The sequence below is a fragment of the Gossypium hirsutum genome, chromosome D11, assembly GCF_007990345.1.
Source record: "Gossypium hirsutum isolate 1008001.06 chromosome D11, Gossypium_hirsutum_v2.1, whole genome shotgun sequence".
Lineage (NCBI taxonomy): Eukaryota > Viridiplantae > Streptophyta > Magnoliopsida > Malvales > Malvaceae > Gossypium > Gossypium hirsutum.
The window spans coordinates 7118559-7138352 of record NC_053447.1 but is presented as its reverse complement, the minus strand read 5'-3'; the positions used below and the strand labels follow the sequence as shown (position 1 = coordinate 7138352).

Here is a 19794-nt window from a genome sequence, read left to right as displayed (position 1 = left end):
TATGTCTTAGAGGAAGGGTTCGCTTCTACGCGCGAGTACGCAGTATGGTATATGGCACACGGGAAGTCCTTTATATTCCAAGGTCGTTACATGCTGATCTAAGAAGACGCACAACCGGAATATTCCCGATGGCAACAGAGGAATGTACGACCGCGCTGTAACCGAGTTTCGCTATTCAGGAACACCGAAACTGATATTGCCTCTAGCCCCAATATGAGGCATTCGGCTCGTCATCACACCACCAGGAGCCCGAGCCCGAGCCTCAATTTCCTCCATCGTTCAAGGATATTTTTGGTGACGACCCCGAGCCTCAACATTCGACACGGTCCGTATTGTCCTCATATCACCCGGAGCTCGATGAAGAAGCACATACACCTACCACTGAGGATATTTTTCCATCGGCACCTCCGGTGACGCAATATCCACATCGGCACCTCCGGTGACGCAATATCCACTAACTCCCGATTATGATGTATATGATTATACTACATTTCTAAGTACACCGGACGGGACACTGGAGGTCGAACCGATCAATTATCAAACGCCTTAGCAAGGTGCACGACATCGTCGACGGAGGCATCCGGACCGTTACATGTCAACGTCGGGGACGTCGCAGAGATCACGTCAATTTTAATTTTTATCTGTAAATATTTACTTTATTTTTTAATTATTTTGTTTTTAATATTAATTTAATTTCTCTAAAATAATTATTTATTTGAATAAATGACTTCGAAATATTGAATAAAAAAATATATAATTCAAACAAGTAATAGTACACGATAAATTAAATTTACAGACACAATAAAATACAAACATTCTACAATATTAATACAAAAAAATAAAATTCAAACAAAAATAATACACACTAAATTAAATTTAAACCCAACAAACTACAAACAAATGGGAAAAATTAATACACGAAAATTTTAAATTCAAACTACATATAATACGAATTAAATTAAATTTACAGATACAAAAAAATACAAACATTCTAAGAAATTAATGCACAAAAATATAAAAATGAAACCTTAAATCCCAAACAACTATATTAAATTTAAAGATATAAAAAAATACAAACATTCTAAGAAATTAATACACGAAAATATAAAAATGAAACCTTAAATCCCAAACAACTATATTAAATTTACAGATATAAAAAAATACAAACATTCTAAGAAATTAATACACGAAAATATAAAAATGATACCTTAAATCCTAAACAACTACATTGAATTTATAAATATATAAAAATACAAACATTCTAAAGAAATAATACAATTATTTTGAATAGTAGTTTATTCACAATTAGTCGTCTTCTGCTTGAATCAGGTCTACGTTGCATCAGTACCCCACTTATAAGTTGCGGAATAAACGTTATTGCACCATAGATAATGTCCATCTGCGTTGGACATCTCGGTTAGCCATCTATGACGCAGAAAATCATCCAACCCTTAATGGCATAACCTTTGGGGTGGATATGACAATATATAATTCAACTCCATTAAAGCATTATAGTATATATTTCAACCCCGAAACTCAGTTGTACACTACGAAAAACTCCCATAGACAATCCACTGCAAAAAAACTCTTTTGATGATATACTACAAAACACTCTCATTTTTTATGGCTCTCTCAAAAAAATATTTTCTCATCCATTTACACTATCAGAACCCCAACCACCCACTATATATAGGGTCTGGTGTATGCCATCTGTATTCCAAAATAAGAAAAAATAAAATTTTTAATGTGATAAAGTTGGTGCCAGCCATCGCTGTCCCAAAACTTAAAAAAAAAATTTGGTACCTAAAAAAGGTGGTGGTGACCATCAGTGTCCCAAAGAAAAAAAATTGCATTGAGAGGCAAAAAAGGTACTTGGTGCCGACCATCACATGCCCAACCAAAATTATTATTTTTTAAATTTAACAGGTGCCACCCATTAGTGTTCAAAAAATAATTGCATTAGGTGCCGAAATTGTATTTGGTGTCGACCATTAGTGTTCTAAAATTTTTTTTGCATTGGGACACAAAAAATATACTTTGTACCGGCCATTACATGGCCAGCACCCAAAATTTTTTTAAAAAAATTTATTTTAACTAGTGTTGGTTATCAGTGTAACAAAGTAAAAAAAAATTACATTGGAACACGAAAAAAGTACCTGGTGCCGGCCACCTACTGGCCAGCACCAATTTTTTTTATATCTCTAGTGCCGTCCATTACACGGCCAGAACCAAATTTTTTTAAAAAATAATATTTTTGTATACCGGTATGATACGATTTAAAAAAAATATCCTAGTGCTAGCCATTGGGTTCTCAAAGTAAAAAAAAATCAATATTTTAAAGTCTGACCAATCATCAGTCAATTATTGGGCCAAAATACTATGTAGTGCCGGCCATTTGAACTTAGTCATTTTTATAATATAAAATTTTTTTGAGTTAAATTGGAAAAATAGCCCAAAAACACAATCTTCGTAGCATTTAGGCCTTTTATTTGCCAAACCATGGTTTCAACAACAAAAGCCGAAATGTTTTACCTATAAAAAACAACTATGGGCCTCAAAAGCCGTGCAGACAGCAATGCTAAACAAAGTTCTACGTTACGGTAAATTGAGACATGAGTTTCGTACAATATAGAAAAATAATAATCAGTACAACAAGGAAAAAAATGCAATCATTAAGTAATAGAATAGAAGCCAAAAAAAAAAAAAATTGAACAAAATTTTGATTTGGGACCAAAATCATACTTGGAGCAATGTTGATCCCCAAAAAAGATGCATGAAAGGTTACAGACAATTCAAATTACCAATTAATATTATTGTTGCTTAATTGATTAGAATACGATTTAATGAAATTAATAATATTCTATTTTTGTATACGTTTGCAAGAATAAATCAATTATATGTAGTAAAATATAGATAAAAGTAATTCTATAATTATTCTGAAAATGATATTTTAAATACATAATTAACAAAATAAAATTATAAGCGTGTTTTTCACATCAATTTAATATTAAAAAATGAGTCAATATTTGATTTCTCTTAAATATATATTCTAAATTCATATTTTTCAAAATCGAGCAGACCATAGTTACTATTGCGACCTTTCGCCATTGCCGTTCATCGACCACCATTGCTATTCATCAACCACTGTCAGCCACCAACATGAAGTTTATCCAATTTTTACCAAAAACTTTTTTTATCTCCTCTTTCATATTTTCTTTAGTTTTTTTTTTTTAATCTTCCAAAAGCCTAACTACAAAGTACAAACCTTCTATATCAAAATTTTCTCTCTTTTTTTATTATTATTTTATTTACTAGAAGCCATTGGATGTGATTGAAACTCACTGAAAACGTCAAAAAATCAAAAACTTTTTCTCTAGATCTACAAAGCTGTATCAAAATTTTCCTCTTCTTCTTTTTTTTTCTGGTTATGTTGTCTACAAAGCTATTACATGTGGTTGAAATCCATTGAAAATGTGAAAAATCAAAACTTTTTCTCACTTATCTATCCTTAAAAAAAATTATTGTCTCTCATTTGAAGAAACTCTCATTTTCGTGATTGACATATTCTTATATGATTTTAATTTTTTTTTTAAATTTTGGTTCTAACAAATTAGAAAATGTTAAGACGGGTAAAAGAGGAAAAATATTTCATATTGTATTCCAAGACCCATTGAATAGGCTTATTCAGTGAGGGTATAATTGAATAGCTCTTCAACGTTTTTATTAAATAGACATGTAATGCATATTAAACCAAAAGAACATATTATATGAAATTATGATTTCATGTTATTCTTATTTCTTTCTAATAGGAGAATGACAAATCGTATTTTTTCTCCTGAAAAAATTCAAATCCAACTAAAAATGCTAAAAATCAGGAGGAAAAATATGATTTTTATTCCCCGGTTGGAAAGGAATATAAAAATGACTAGAATTACAGTTTCGTACAATCCTTTCTCTTTAACCGAATAGGTTTACAATCAATCAGAGTAGTGAATGACTATAACACATTGAATAAGGCTTGAAGGGCATTCCAACCAATAGAAATGATTATATGAAACAGTGATATCATATTATTTGTATATCTTTTTCAATAGTTTAATACCACGTCAATTTTTTCATCATGAAATTCAGCATTTCATTCTGAAAAAGAAATTAAATTCAAATAAAAATTCTAAAATTCAAGATAAATTTATTGATGTGACATTAAACTATTGAAAAAGAATAATATCGATATTTCATACAGTCCTTTCTCTCCAACCAAGCATAACATTAAAAATTAAATACTGTAATCACTTACAACTGGTGGGACAAGATAAAATCACATGGATAAGAAATCTTCGAGTATAGGAGAACGAAAGGAACAATAAAAGGGGAATTCTACACCAAAAGATTGTCAAAGTGCTCCACTTGATCGTTTGAAGACAGATATATGATCTAATAATCCTTGACAACTAGGAATTTAAATATTGTCCATAAAACCCAACACTCACCCAAGTAGAACATGCAAGTCTTATAATATACATAAGGTGGTAGCCAATGGAAGGGAAACAAGATAACTGCTACATTCTTAGCTTTGTGGGTACCAAAGGACTTGGTTGAAATTTGTCAAGCAGTTAAGCAACGACTGGAATTATGATACACTAACTAATTAGTAAATCATTGAAGGTTTTTTAGCATGAAATAAATAAAAAGAATGTGCAAGAAAGAAATCACTTAATTCAATAGAGCACAACAACAAAGGTTCTCCCTGCCTACATTCTTGGAGCAACCAGCGAAGAACTGTTATCATTCATCCATAATATGAAACCCAAAGCAAACTTGTCGCTTGGACGTCATATTTGACGTATTTTAAGTAGACAAAATAGTAAATTTGAGAAATTCTTGTTACTAATTTTAATGAATTATGCTAAACTTTGATAGGCTAATTTGTGCAATTAACATATGGTTGGTGACAATATGGCTGGCATGCAGCTTGAAGATGGGAAACATGTGAAAATTTGTGGATCAAATCGATAATCATAGAGATTATTTTGAGATAACAATTGTTTTTGTATCTAATTATATTTAAAAAAATCGTATTATTGATAATTTTATGATTTTAGGGTAGGATACAACTCTTCTTTATAATGGAATCAAGAGAGACATTTTTGAATATATAATATTATTTTTAGTGTTCATAAATTATGAGCTACTAATTTTCATATTTTCCAACCAATGGTAGATAGAAGTTTCGATTTTGTTAGTAGGATTGTGAGATTCAAATATATATATATATTTATCATCATTCTACATGGAAAAGACCACCTATTGTTAAAATTTTCAGTATCTTCTCCTTTTAATATTTAAGTAATAAGTTAGTACAATTTGATGGAGGTTTTCTAATTTGTAAGGCTCTTAATGAATATTAACAAAAGATTAATTGTTAAAAGTGTACACATTTCTAATAAACAGCGAAATGGAGCCTCTAACCATACAATTCTCTTAATTTGCTATAAAATACCAAGCCTTTTAAACAATAAGTAATCGTTAGTACAGTATGCACAGATAAACACGAATTATTCAATAAAACAAAGATTTTAGAAAGATGATAATGTAATTGCTTAAGCAGCTAAATTGCGCCAATTATAAGCATCTGGTTTTGAGGCTTGACACATTGCATCTACCAACAAACATTGGGAACAAGTTTCATGTTTGTCTTTAGAAATCCAATTTCAGTACGATTTCTTAAATAAAAAAGTACAATTTTTCAATATGCATATCTCAAAGTCTTAGACAACTTTAATATTTTGATAATTACCAATTTTAAAAAAAATATTTAGAAAATAAGATTCAAGATTCAACATGTAAAATAAAATGAAAATAACTGTAGTCATGCAAAAGAATATTTGGTGCAGTTTGTGAAATTTTTAGCTTAATTCATTTCTTACGTGTATTTATTTCATATACTTTCAAAAATAAAATATCAATACTAATGTTTTATATATTTAGTTTTCAAGCGTATATCATGCTTACAATTATATCAAATCAAAACACTAAATATTACATCAAAATTCTATAATTTATCTCTAAATTAGTAATGTAGTTCTAAATTTTATAATGAATAAAAGTTACAGATAAAATAATCAATTTTAGTTAAACATGATCGTATAAACATATATATCAAGGACTCTTGAAAGTTCTTAGGGGGGGAACTAGGTCTCCTCTAAGTACCGTCCGCCTCTATTGAACCACAAAATTTTAAGGGTCAGAACCAATCCCAACTTGCAGCCATGGAGATGAACCTCCGCTCATATTGATGTCCTTTAGTTCACTTAGTTTTGCCAACTTCACCTTACTCTTTGCCTTGTCTTCCTCATTTTGCTTAGAGTTACTACAGTTGTTGTTAGTATTGTCGACTTGCAGATGGTTTTGATTATCTTCCTTTTCTGTGGCATCAATGCCACTGCAAGGCTGCAAATAGATTTTTGTAGAAACATCAAAACTCGATGGATGGATGTGGTTCCGCCGTACAAGCTCATCAACTGGAGCAGGAAGATTGAGATCGAGCGGCTCAGAATCGTCAACAAAATTTGGTCTTTGGGTTTGCTGAATCTGCTCCACCTGGTGTTGAAGCTGATGAAACTTACCCAAGGAGGAAGTCTCAACAGGTGAATTTGAAGTGATCCAATGACATCTTTTATGCCCTCCCAATGCTTGTCCCGATGAAAAAACACGGTGACATATTGAACATTCATGTACTTTTGATTTCTTTTTGGATGTGGAGGCCAATGTATCATCAAACCGAAACGTTGATGTTGGTTTCTTAAGGAAAAACCCATGGTGGTCTTCATCAGCTAAACTATCATCAACTCGGGCTGCGAAACATCCCTTAACTTTCTTGTGGCTAGCTCTATGTCCGCCCAGTGCTTGATGGGAATTGAACACTTTCTTGCATGCTTTGCACTCAAACAGCCCTTTGGCCTTGTCCGTAGGTACCCTAGGTCTACATGCAATGGCAGGATGAGTGATGAAATTCATCGTATTCCTTCTCTCCTCTTCTTTGCTGGCAGAAGTACAAGATTCTTCAGGCTCGGTAACTAAAGGGACAACGGTTGCATTAGATAACATCATCAAGCAATTAGCAAGATCTTCCTCTTCGCTTGATGGAGAACTGAAGGCGTTGAAATTACCAACTTCACTTCTCAATGATCTTTTCCTTTTAGAGAAATAACCAGAGGAGCCTCTCCTTGTGATGCCATCATCGTCACCTTCTGACCCTTGTGAGGAAACAAGAGATTCAGCAATATCCCCAGGCCTGGAGCTACATTTTCCATGCTCCAGAAAAGATTTCCATGAAAAGAACTCCTTGCCACAATTCTCACAAACCCTACAGCTCTTTAATCGATTAGGGTTTGTTCTTAATCTGTACATGCGCTCGTTGTTAGGTGGCACAACGTTCCCTTCTAATAATTTATCTTCCCAATCACTAGCAAGATCATCGTCATCGATGAAGCGGCTCTCGTCGCCTATTCCATGCGCCCTCATATGCCCACCAAGTGCTCTCCCACACCCAAATCGTTTGTTGCAAATTTTACAAAAGTATTTGAACTCTGATTGTTGATCCACTATAAAAGCCATACAAAAAGAAAAAAGAAAAAGAAAAGAAATCTGGGAATTAAATTTAATGAAGTGAAAAAAAAAGAAGGAAAAAGAAGGGTGAGCTGTTTGTTCTTGCACAGTGAAAAGGTTTGTCGAGGAGTTTTATGGTGAAAAATTATCAAAGGGACAATAGTCCTAGTTTTTAGTAAGAGTAATGGATTGGTTTAATTTGTGGATGAAAAATATATAACATATATAGATTAGGGGGTAAAAAACACGAGAGCAATGGTGAGTAGTGGTGGAAGTGTGTAGGTGATGACAAGTGGTAGGAGAAGGAGAGGGTTAGAGACTTTTTCTACGGCTTTGTGGTGGTGCGCTGCTGGTGGCGCCGCCAGTCAAACCAATTATAATATTACAAAAAACCAATGGAGTTCCGTACAACTAGTGAGTGTAGTGTTAAAAGTTAATTTTGCGTCTCTCTACAATGTGTGAGATGGAAAGAGAGTAGTGAATAATGAGTGAAAGAGATTTAAAGGTGAGAGTGCTTCAAACCAACCAAAAAAAACACGTGCCCATTTATGCTTTCTCCTTGTCTGTCGGTTGGTTCAATCTGCTTTTCCACAAAACTTTTTGCCTCTCTCTGTTCCGCACATTTTAATTATTACTTCCCCTATTATTATCTTTCTTCAATTCATCAAATACCCTTCTTTTGGATGGGCAAAGATTCATCAATACCCACAAAATTTACACACACACTTGAGTCATAGTTTTGTCTCTTTTCTTTTATCCAAATATGAGATGAAATTTATGTTTAACGTGAAGATATTTAAAAGACTTGAATAACATATATTATTAACCAGGAACTCATAATTAAGATACAAGTCTGTGTTGCTTAAATTAGGCAATGTACATTAATATACAAAAAGACAAAATCGTATAAAGTTGAAGAGAGCGACGGCTCTGCTTTCATCAGTATGACAGTGGGGGGTTAGTCGCTATACTCAGTCAATCAATCAAGTAATGATAGTGATTTAGAGCCGTGTTAGTTCAGGCCATTTCTATTCATCAACTGCATTTTGAGCTCAACAATTTCACGTCCATGAATTTGGGATCATTTCCGGTGGTTTTAATATAAACATGTACAAATATGATTAAATTTGATGTTGTATTAGGTTGATGAAAGCCACGGGTGCATGGAGTAATTGCTTAACTCGATGGGGTAAGGCTAATTGATCTTGCTAAAGCACAGTAACCAGTTTAGGACCTGAAAGATCCAGTGCTTTTTTGGGCTCTTCACCCCACTATTAAAGCAAAGGGCTTAAGCCTTGTTACACTATTGATACAATCACTTATGGCATGACATTACCCCCTTTTTTTTCTTTTTCTTTTTGGTTAAAATGGCCATCTCCGTGACCAAAATACTAGATTTCAATTTATATGTTAAAAAAGCTTTTAAGAAAATATTAAAAAAATTAATTAAGTCTTCGTATTAAATTTGCATCCAATTAAGTCTATGTCGTCACATATATAGTTCACCCTTTGTATAGTTTACCATTTTTTTTATAATTTTTATGAGAAAAAATATTAGATTAAACCAGAAGCCATCAAGTGTTACCATTTAATTGGCTTGTCAATTTATTTTAACAATCAACGTGATCAATGACGAAAATCGTTAAAGGAGGGGCTTAATTTATTACTTTAGTTTACGACAGGGGCTTAATTGAGTGTGAATTTAATATAAAGACTTAATTTTTTTTTTGTATTTTCTTAAGGGCTTTTTTTTGACATATAAGTCTTTTTGTAATAATTGTGTTTTATCATTTAAAAAGATCAATTCTTTCGAGATATGTAATTGTCCCTTTCAACAATATCTTCTCTAAAATTCAAACTTAAGTTTTCTTATTGAAAGTACAATATATTTTATTATTATACCTAACACTTAATTATGTTTCATTATTTTTCAATACATAAATCATTTTATTTATGAATCATGAAAAATAATTTTGTTAATAATGATTAAATTCGTAATAGATATTAATGAATTTTAAAAAAAATAGAAATTAGCTTGACCTGTCGATTTATTGCGTATTAGTTATGTTATCTTGAATTAAAAAAAAAACATTTATGTCTAATACATGTTTATATGAATATGGAATGTAAATATTTTTATATAATAATAGAAGTGGGGATGGAATCGTAATAAATGAGTGTCAATCACCGTTTCATATAAGTCGATATATAAATATTTTAAATATACCTTTTTTTTAAATAAGTACATTTGTCCTATATATAAACCGACTAATTAAACAGGAAAGAAAAAAGAGAAAAAAAAAATAGAAGAGGGGGAAAAGGTAATTTAATTAATAAAAAATGTTAATTAGGTCCCCGGAATGCATGAAATGAAAGTCTAGTGGGACATAAAATCACAGTTAATCAAGCAGTGCAATTATTAAGGTTGGAAGGTTTGGTGGGTGCTGATAGACATGGCAACATAATTTGGATTTAAAATAAACGGCATGTTAATTTAACCCACTGCAGCTTGCATAAACAAATACAACTTTATATGATTAATAATCAACATCATCCATCTGTATTCCTTCATATCCGATAGCATACCAATATCAATAACTGATTTATTATGTCTACACAAACTACATCAAATATTCTTTGTCAACAATAATCATATATATATACACTTTGAACATGACCAAATTTTCATGCATGCATTATTATGTGAAAGGAGTCTTTTAATATTCTATTCACAAAAAAGAAAAAAAAAAGTGACTTTAATAGTGGAATATATATTTCGTTACATACAATTTTTTTTAAAGTTATACTTTAATTGAATGTAAAAAGTGGTAGAACAAGTATATACATATGCATATATACAGATTTTATTCTAGCTTAAGCTTTACCATGTATCGATAATGTTTATATTTATTCTGATTCATAATCTTTTAATTTATTCGTATATTATAATGATTTATTCGTAAACCAACTAAAAATTCGATAAAGATAAGTGCATCTATCAATTAATAGTATAACTATAGTAAGTAAATATATCGTTTTCACGAGAATTAAAAGTACTAATAATTATTATCTTTCTATCATTTAACCGACAAATTGGAGTGATTGATTAAAAACTAAATTTAACTAATTAAATTAACTAAAGAACACGTCAAAGAATAAATCGAAAAATAATTGAGCAAACAACCAGTAAGCAAAACAATACCCAGGAAAGAATTCATCTAACTTCATCTGTCATTATCAATCTATAATACGCAATTCCTTCACTTTAGTATCTTGATCCGTAGAAATCCCTAAATTATACTAATATCTATTTCAAGAGGAAGAGCAACTGACTCTAGGTTAATTGATTGAAATTTATTTCTAATTAAAACCCCTATTGTCGCATTAACTCAATCTATAGATTCCCGTATTAGATTTGACTCTAATCCGGTAAATTTATGTCGTCCTATTTCTAGAATTGCATGCAACTCCACTCAATTATGTTAGATCTACTATTAAACAAGGTTTATTCCTCCTCTGATTCAAGCACATCAAACATGGATTAATAACCTAGAAATATTAAACTAAGAATTAAGCACACAAACTTGAGAACAATATCCAAGTATTTATTACGTAAAACAGAAATCAAAAGACAAAATTTATCATAGGGTTCATCTCCCTATATATTTAGAAAATTAATTCATAATCGCAAATAAAAACATTTCTAAGACAATATAACCACAAGAAATAAAGAAACTCATAATAAATTTCAAAGAAATCAAAATGAGGTCTTCAATCTTGATGGAAATCTGCTTTAGAGTAGACTTTAATAGTGTTTTTTGAGTTGTTTTCTTTAATATTCTCTGACGGCTTACTCCCCTCTTCTTATATTTGGTATATATAGGTATTAGAATGCTCGAAAAATCTAAAAATTACGTTTTTCCACGTTTTTGGAGTGCAGTTCGCGAAATCCACACAGTCGTGTGCCTAGCTCGTGTGGGAGGGTCAGCCCGTGTGGCTTCTGAAACTTGCTTCGATTTTCTCTCCTTTTACTCCAAAATGCTCTTCTAAGTATAGAAACATTAATTTAAAGGATTAGGAGCATACAATTCACCATTTTACATCGAATAATCATCCAAAACGCATTAAGAACGAGATTAAAATATGTTACTTTTATCACTTATCACCAACCCTTCTAACAGAGAGGTCGCAAACAAACATAACCCATAATCTCTATGTTGGACCAATTTGATCAAATGGTCAGCTTCCTGATTTTCCTCTCTAAAAATGTGCCTAATGTCCCATTGCTTAAACCGTGACAGTATTTGATGAATTCTTCAAACCAAAGCAACGTTGGGCCCTTCAGAAGATCCCTTCTGAATAGCTATAATCGCTTCAAGACAGTTAAATTAAATCACTACACAATCATATCCCTGCTCCACAATCAAAGATAGACCTTCCAAAATACCCCACGACTCAGCATAAAAAATAGAACAATTCCCCAAATATTTATTGTATCCAAGAATCCAACTTCCATGATCACCTATTGTAATATCTCAAAAATTACTACTGTAATACCCCAGAAATTACTACAGTAAGAAAGTAGGTATCCTTGATATAGTAAAATAAGGAAATAAAGTGACAAAAAGGGAAATTTTGAGTTATGACAACACTGGGAAGTATATTATGATATATTAATTCAAGAAAGGATTAAATCACAAAAGTGAGAAAAGTTTTGTTGATTAGGAGTAAATACTCAAAATTTGAGGGGGTAAAGTGTAAATATGAAAAAGTTGAAGGACCAATGGTGAAAATATTTTAAGGGTGAAATAATCTAGAAGGCAATGATGATGTTGGAGATATTTTAGATTAAATAAATAAATAAATATTAGTTTATTAATATTTTAATTTGATTTTTAAATAATATTTTTTTATTATTTTTTTATTATTTTATTTAGTATATATATAAGAAAAGGAACATGAAGAATCACCATCCCACCATTTTTCCCATGCACCAACTTGAGAAGAAGAGAGAAAGAAAGAAAGTTTTGCTTTCTTTACAATATGGTCCTTCCACAAAAAATTCACCATTTTCACCTAAAAATCAAAAGAATTTCCATATCCATCAAGAGAGAAAGATAACAAAGAGACTATGGGGAGCTATAATATCAAGTTAGATTCAAGAAAGAGAAGCTGGAGGAGAGAGAAAATTAAGTTAAATGTTGAAACTAATAGGACAAGGTAAGAACATCAAGATTTCAATATATTTTTAAGTTTGATATTATTGAAAAAGCATGGAAATGATGCTATAGTAGAGTTTTCTTAAATAAGGTCTTCTGTTCTTGATATATTAGTGAAGGGAAATAAGAGAAAGTGATGGGAAATATTATAGAAAAAAAAATAAGGGAGTTTTAAACTTAGTAATCAACATCTTGCATTAAAACAGTTTTGAACAGTAGCAGTAGTATAAATTTTAAAAATCACCAAAAATTGTGGTAATCAAATTAGAAGATGAATAAAATATGAAATTAAATCTTAATGAGTCTAGTTTCTCATAGAAGAAACGGTGTAAGCAATGGAGTTGTAAATCATGAGATAATAAATTTTGTGAGACAATGTCAGAATGATTTCGGGTTCCCCTGTTCTGACTTTGGAAAATCATCAAAAATTTTATAAAAATAATTAGGAGCTTAAATTTATTTTTTTAAATCCTTAATGAGTCTATTTTCAATAGAAACAAACGGTAATATCATCCGAATCCCGTACGAGGAGGTAATTAATTTTTAGTGAAGAAGGGTCGAAAATGTTAGACAGCAGAACAGGGATGACTTTAAAGAATAAACTGCACTTACTGGCTAAACCATAAATTCTAAAAATTTTATGGTAAGAAGATATGTGAGTCTAGTTTCATATAAATTTAGCGGATATTAATTCAGAGTTCTGTAGCTCAAGATATAAATAATTTAGTGACCATGACTCAAGTGGATAGCTTTGAATGAACATATAAATAAATAGTGAAATTATAAATAATATTACATATAAGCATGTTCTATATATTAAGGATGTGGAATGGAGAGGAGGAGGAGGAAAATATATAATTATTCAACTAACAAGAGTTTTCATTAAAAAAAGGCTAATTTGCATTTTTTAGGTTCAGGGATTGAATAAAAGTAAAATTTTAAGAGTAAATTTGTAAAAATGTCAAAAAGTGACCAAATTGCATGAAATGAACTGTTTTATTATTTAAATTAATAAATTGAATGAAATATTAATTTAGATCAAGATTGGGTAGACATTCGAGGAAAATAAAAAATTACCAAAATGTCCCTGAATTTTGGTATTTCTGCAATTTAGCTTGGTAAGTTCGTATGAACTATATTCTGTATAATTTTAATTAAAGTGAATTTATTTGGTGATGAATATTATATAAATATGTGTTTTATTATTAGAATTGAATTATTATTGGTAATATGTATAATTATTAGATGCATTTAAATGATTATCGGAAGCTCGATTGGGTTGGAAGCTTGTCGGAGATATATCACACTATCCACTGGTTTTATCAGTAATTTTAGATGATTTGATTCTGGTTATAATGACATGAATAAGTTAAATTGGCTAACGTTAGCTCATTAATGTTTTGATTTTGATTGGTTATAAATATGAATGCTTGATGAAATGAAATGTTTGTAAATTAATTTGCAAACTCCGATAATACTCTATAATCCTATTCTGGCGATGGATACGAGTTAAGGGTATTACACCTATTATTCCCCTTTTGCCATGAAGCCAACTTCCTCTAGAACGGAACCAGCTATACTCGAAAGTACATAGTCATTAGTTAAAAATGGAGATGGGAACTTACCTTGTGGAATTTAAGAAGGATTGAAAGACGTGCATGTTAAAATCCAAAATGAAACTTCGATTTGAGCATGTAAGGATGGAGCTGACAAAGGGGGGGATTAAATTAATGATCAAACTCCGAAGGAGAGGGTTGACAGGGAACAGCCTTAGTTGGAAGAAATAAAGTAAGAGTCGTTGAAAAAGGAGGGTGTGGGAACAACCACACTAGATTAGGAGAATGGTGACAAATTTAACCAAGCTATTAGGGACACTACTCTAACTCCTTTACTTGTCGTCTCCGCACAAACCCAACCTTCCATCTTATTTTATAACACTTGTTTTTTCTGCTTGGGAAATGGCCACGATTTTCAACTTTTTTCAGCTCCACCATACCCTATAAAAGGATTCTATTTGTCTTTTTGTCATTCCGTACATCACGTCATAACAACTCACTCCATTAATTGGATCTTCATTGAGGTGGGTTTTTAGTAATTCCAACTAATTTAATTTATTATTTAAATTACCATTTTTAATTATATTTAAATTTTAGTATCAAAATTTTCAAAATCATCTAACACTCTAGCTAAGTATATATGTATAATATTTGTTTTGAAATAATGACAAATTTAGTATTTAATTTTACGTTTTTTTATCAATTTAATTTTTATTTTTTAGTTATATTTGATCTTAATTTTTTCTAAAAAGAGTTGAAATTGATCATCAACATTTTTTTGAAAAAAAATTGAAATGATGTTTTTTAATGGAAATTATGATTATAACAACAAATTTTTAGACATAACAATTCACATATATATCATGTTGATTTTTTTGAATTTATGAACTTTTTATTTTTTTATTTTATTTTTTTGAATATTTTTATAAAATTTAAATTATTTGTTATCATAGCATGTAAGATAAATAGTATCATATCAGCATGAAGTACACATGAATTATATATGATGTAAAAATTATAAAAAAATATTTTAATTAAAATTTCTATTAAAAAAGTGATTGAACAATTTTTAAAAAATTAATAATCATATTTTATTAAAAATAATCCGTAAAAAAATTAAATTTATCATTATCCCTTTTTATGACTCGTACAAACATTTGTGTAAAATTAGTTGGGTATGGTCGCATAGATGCAGTGTAGTTGCCCTTGCTCGACAAATTATGAATAACAAGAATAGGTGAGGTGTGGTCGTCGGTGGGTGGGGGCGACCAAATCTTCAGAGAATCAAAACATTTCGACTTATTCCAGATGATCACAGCACCGGGCTCCTATCTAATACCATTAGATTGACATTGCATTTGCCCAAACAAACATCTCTTTCATCATACCAGTCCTATATCCTAAAGAAACTGAAGTAATGTTTACTTACACCAATCAAAAATTTCCGAATTTGTCACCTTTCTCTTTTCCTTTTGGAAATACAAAAAAGATGCCTCCGCTTTCCTATTGTAATAAATTATATATAATCAAATCAATAAATTTTTATAAATTGTATTTGATATTAACCCTTTGTGTTCAAATATAAAAACAAAAAAATTATTGGGTGATTTTTTAATATGCTATATGAAAATAAGAAACCCTTATATATCTCATTTATTTTATTAAAATTGTATCAAATAATTAATAACAGAAATGTTACCTCGAGCTTTTCTTTTAAAAAAAAGGGTAATTCAAATTTGAAAGCAAATTGTAATAAGTTATTAGTTAGCCATGGAATAAAATTATACAGTCTTTCAAGCAAACCATCAAATATTTACACTTACAATCTGTACAAAAAGGAAAACCGGGGGATGAAAATTCCCAGATTGTTCATGTAAAAATTACAACATAATGCGAGCAATCTGATTGTATCTTCGTTCTTCAATTTGTCTTGATTTGATTTCTTCAGCGCATCTTAGAGTCTTCTCGATGTGGTATCCTCCTCCAATGCTCACTTCCCTCTCTAAGTGACTGCAATAGCTCTCGAACACACTCACATTTACATGCAACTTGAAACCCATCAAGAACAAAAATTCAAGCTCCAAATTATTCAACTCGTTTGTAGTCAATCCCCCAACTCGTGCAAAGTAAGAGTTTCTGTAATTCCTGTTCAACCAAAAGAAAAAGAAACCCCAATTCTATCAGAACATTGGCTTCACATTTCTAATGCCTGAAAGTTGTAATGAGGAAGAGAACTAATATACTCACATGTCTTCAACATATTTGGAAGCCACCATGATCGTTGTGATGAGAAGCCTGTGTACGTTTCTTGCATTGATCCGAAACCCAGGATTTGCCTGGCAAAACCGATCGATATACACATAAGCAACCACATAAACCGAGGGACCGGCTTTGGTGTATCGGAAAATTCTCTCTAGGTAAGATTGAATCGTCATGTCGGGTGTCTCGTGGCAATCGAAAACCCTGCTCCTGAAATCTTTTCTCGTCAATGCCCATTTACAGTTCTTGGCAATCCTTTCATTCCTTGCCATTGTTCTCTCGATAAGAGAAGCAAGAACTGATATAACCAGTGGGGTGTTTGCATCACGTTGATAGGAATAACAGTAGAGATCGGATCGAAGCTTTCTTGGGGAGATTACAAGGGAAGATGCAGCCATTTTCTCTGTTTTTGGTAGTATATGCTTGAAAGCTATGAAAAAGGATTTTTATACAAACAGAAAAAAGCCCTAGCTATTGGGTGTGGGGTATTGCAAAAAAAATGTGAGGTTTAATGAGGATTTATAATAGGGGGATTGGGCTCAGATAATAGCTGTGAAAGTGAATAAAGAAAGGGAGAAATGACAATGGTTTGGACCATTTGGAAGGTGGGTGGAAGGCTAGATAATAATACTACCAGTATCGTTTCTCAAGGATTTCAATGCTTCCTCCTTGTAAAGCCACGGTACAGACAAACCAGCTAAGCTTTCAACATTAAAAAAATACCCAAATTTTCTGCATATCTAACCAACCAATGGGTCAAATAAAATAGGGGTCGCCGACAGTGCGTTGAAGGGCAAGGAAATGACCTAAGCAGCTTCCGTGGTTAGGCTTGGACCCACAATCAACTATACGGCATTTATTATAGCCATACATGTACTTGTACTGTAGTGAAATCAAATAGACTTGAGTCTCTTTAAGTGGGACTGCTTCTCCACCAGTTACACACGTGCAGTAGCTATTTTGCTATTTGACTTCATCAAATCTTGGTTTTCTACCTGTAGTTGTACCACGTGCAGTTTCTTCTTTGCAGCGCTCATGATGCCGGCAATTCTTTGATCTTCCTCGTCGGGCACAGATTGTAATTAATCCCACCTTCGTATTCCCTTTTTTTCTTCTTACTTTACTTGCAACTTGAAACACATCGGCCGACACTATATTCTACTCTTTACCTTGATGTAGCTAAGCTTGGCTTGTTGTAAAAGATAATGAAAAGCTCCTTCTCCGGTTGATTTCACAAATATGAGAATATATATTTTTTTGAATAAATCAGTGTATTCGGAAATATAGACAGGGTTAATTAATAATTTCTTGGAAGAAGAGATAAAAACCCAAGATTTTAAAAAAAATTCTTATAATCAAAATTCAAATTTGTTTTATATAAAAAGTTGAAAATTATTAAATTAAATATCAACTTTGTCACGTTAACTCATAATAGTAGTCAATAGGGAAGATCTAACATATATATATACACCAAGATTTCTCACATATTACTACCAATTATTATGTCAAAAGCATACGTTTATGTGTATAAAGAAAGTTTATTTTGTAATGCAAGTGGACAAAGCCTAATGATGGTTATGATTCAGCAGCATCATTTAGATTCTGAGCCAGAAAAGGTAGAAAAAATAAAATGATGAAATCCCGATGTGCTGTAGATTGCATGAAGATCCAGTCGAGCAATGTGGGTCAAGCGGAGTCTTCTTATTGTGATTGAGATGACAGATCTTGGGTACTCTCTTCGTATCCCTAACCAAATAAGTTCGCAAATATTAAATACTTCCAAGGGATTTTGGTCCACCAAGAGAAAATATCTAACCAAAAATTAAAGTTTATAATAAATATCTAACTCTTATTACCCCCCCCCCCTTTTTATATCATATGAAAGTGGTAAATTTATCTCTGTTTTGGAACCGACATTTCACTCAATCATCCCATTTTTCGCCAAAACACTTGTCTGCCTTGCTGAAACCATCACTATTCTGTCTCGAAAATCGATTCCCATTGTTCTGTGTGATTCACAAAATTTGTTGAAATTATATCTACTGATAGAATCTTATACACCCAAAGTTGTTTTTGTATAATATTATATATCAATTTTAATTAACACAAAATTGCAATGTTTGCTTTTATTTACTTTGTTTGGCAGAAACCGTAAAAGTCATGTTGGCAATCCAAAACTGGTTCATTCTTTATTTGCATAGATTAAAAGTTTTGTCTGTGTAGAAATTGGGATATGATGTATTGAGTGTTGCTGATTTTGTAAATAAAGAGGTTGCTTAAGCTTCTAAACAGTTACTATATAGCAAGATTTTGCATCTTGGATGACATTCAATTTATTGATCCAAAAAAATTGTTAATCTGGTATTTTATTAAATTAAAAAACAAATATAATTATTTTCACATAAGTTTGAATTATTTCTGTGGAAACCATTTTTATTTAAAAAAACAAAAATTAATTCTCGATAAAAATTGGGAGTCGCCACCAACCTTTTATTGAGGTGTGATTGAATCACCTAAAACGACTTTAGTCTACGAGTTTTTAGAAAAACGGATTCGGGAGTCAATTACATTCGCAGAAGGATTAGCACCCTTGTAAAGCCCAAAAATTGGTACCAAATTGATTAATTAATATCTTAACGTCAAGATTTAAAAAAACGATCTTTAATTAAATTAAATTATTTATTAAGACTTCCTCATTTTGAAACATAAAACATCACACCCAATGTGTTAGGGCACGATATTTTATTTCTTTTAGATGAGTTTGTCCAAAAGATTCGTGTGATAAAGTTTAAAAGAATATTCAATTGTTTAAGATTTATAACGAAACCGCAGCCCAATACATTAGGGCACAATTTCTCATCATCCCAAACATTGAATATTTCCTTTATTAATACATATGTATATTAAAAATATTTGTCTCGAGAAATCAATATGTTACATCCAATGCGTTAGGACACAACATATTAAATTCCCAACAACAAGCTTTTTCATTATATTTTTGATCAAATAGCAATTCTCGATTGTTAAATTTAACGAAGAAAACCGAAACCCAATACGTTAGGGCTCAATTTTCTTGAAAATCCTAAATGCGAGTATTATCTCTATTTTAAAATTTTTTATTTTTAAATTCGAGTAAAAAGATGATATAATGT

General features: G+C 31.3%; 2 protein-coding genes across 2 annotated transcripts; both read right to left on the bottom strand.

Annotated features, from left to right (window-relative positions):
* Positions 1–6017: 6017 nt before the first annotated feature.
* LOC107911399 (zinc finger protein ZAT9) lies at positions 6018–7748 on the bottom strand. Its single transcript, XM_016839232.2, has one exon. It carries the CDS (start codon positions 7615–7617, stop codon positions 6238–6240), a length of 1380 nt encoding a protein of 459 aa, XP_016694721.2. The 5' UTR covers positions 7618–7748; the 3' UTR covers positions 6018–6237.
* Positions 7749–16118: 8370 nt separating this feature from the next.
* On the bottom strand, positions 16119–17323 carry LOC107911604 (cyclin-U2-1). Its single transcript, XM_016839466.2, has 2 exons — positions 16631–17323; positions 16119–16528 (listed from the first exon to the last, which is right to left on the bottom strand). The coding sequence occupies exons 1-2, from the start codon at positions 17038–17040 to the stop codon at positions 16264–16266; spliced, it is 675 nt and encodes a 224-aa protein (XP_016694955.1). The 5' UTR covers positions 17041–17323; the 3' UTR covers positions 16119–16263.
* Between the last annotated feature and the right edge of the window lie 2471 nt (positions 17324–19794).

Bases quoted from the DNA above. Each gene is read 5' to 3' on its own strand.
- LOC107911604 (XM_016839466.2), bottom strand. From the start codon at position 17,040: ATGGCTGCATCTTCCCTTGTAATCTCCCCAAGAAAGCTTCGATCCGAT. The intron at 16,529-16,630 runs GTGAGTATATTA...TTGGTTGAACAG, and splicing joins TCCAAATATGTTGAAGACAT to GAATTACAGAAACTCTTACT.
- LOC107911399 (XM_016839232.2), bottom strand. From the start codon at position 7,617: ATGGCTTTTATAGTGGATCAACAATCAGAGTTCAAATACTTTTGTAAA.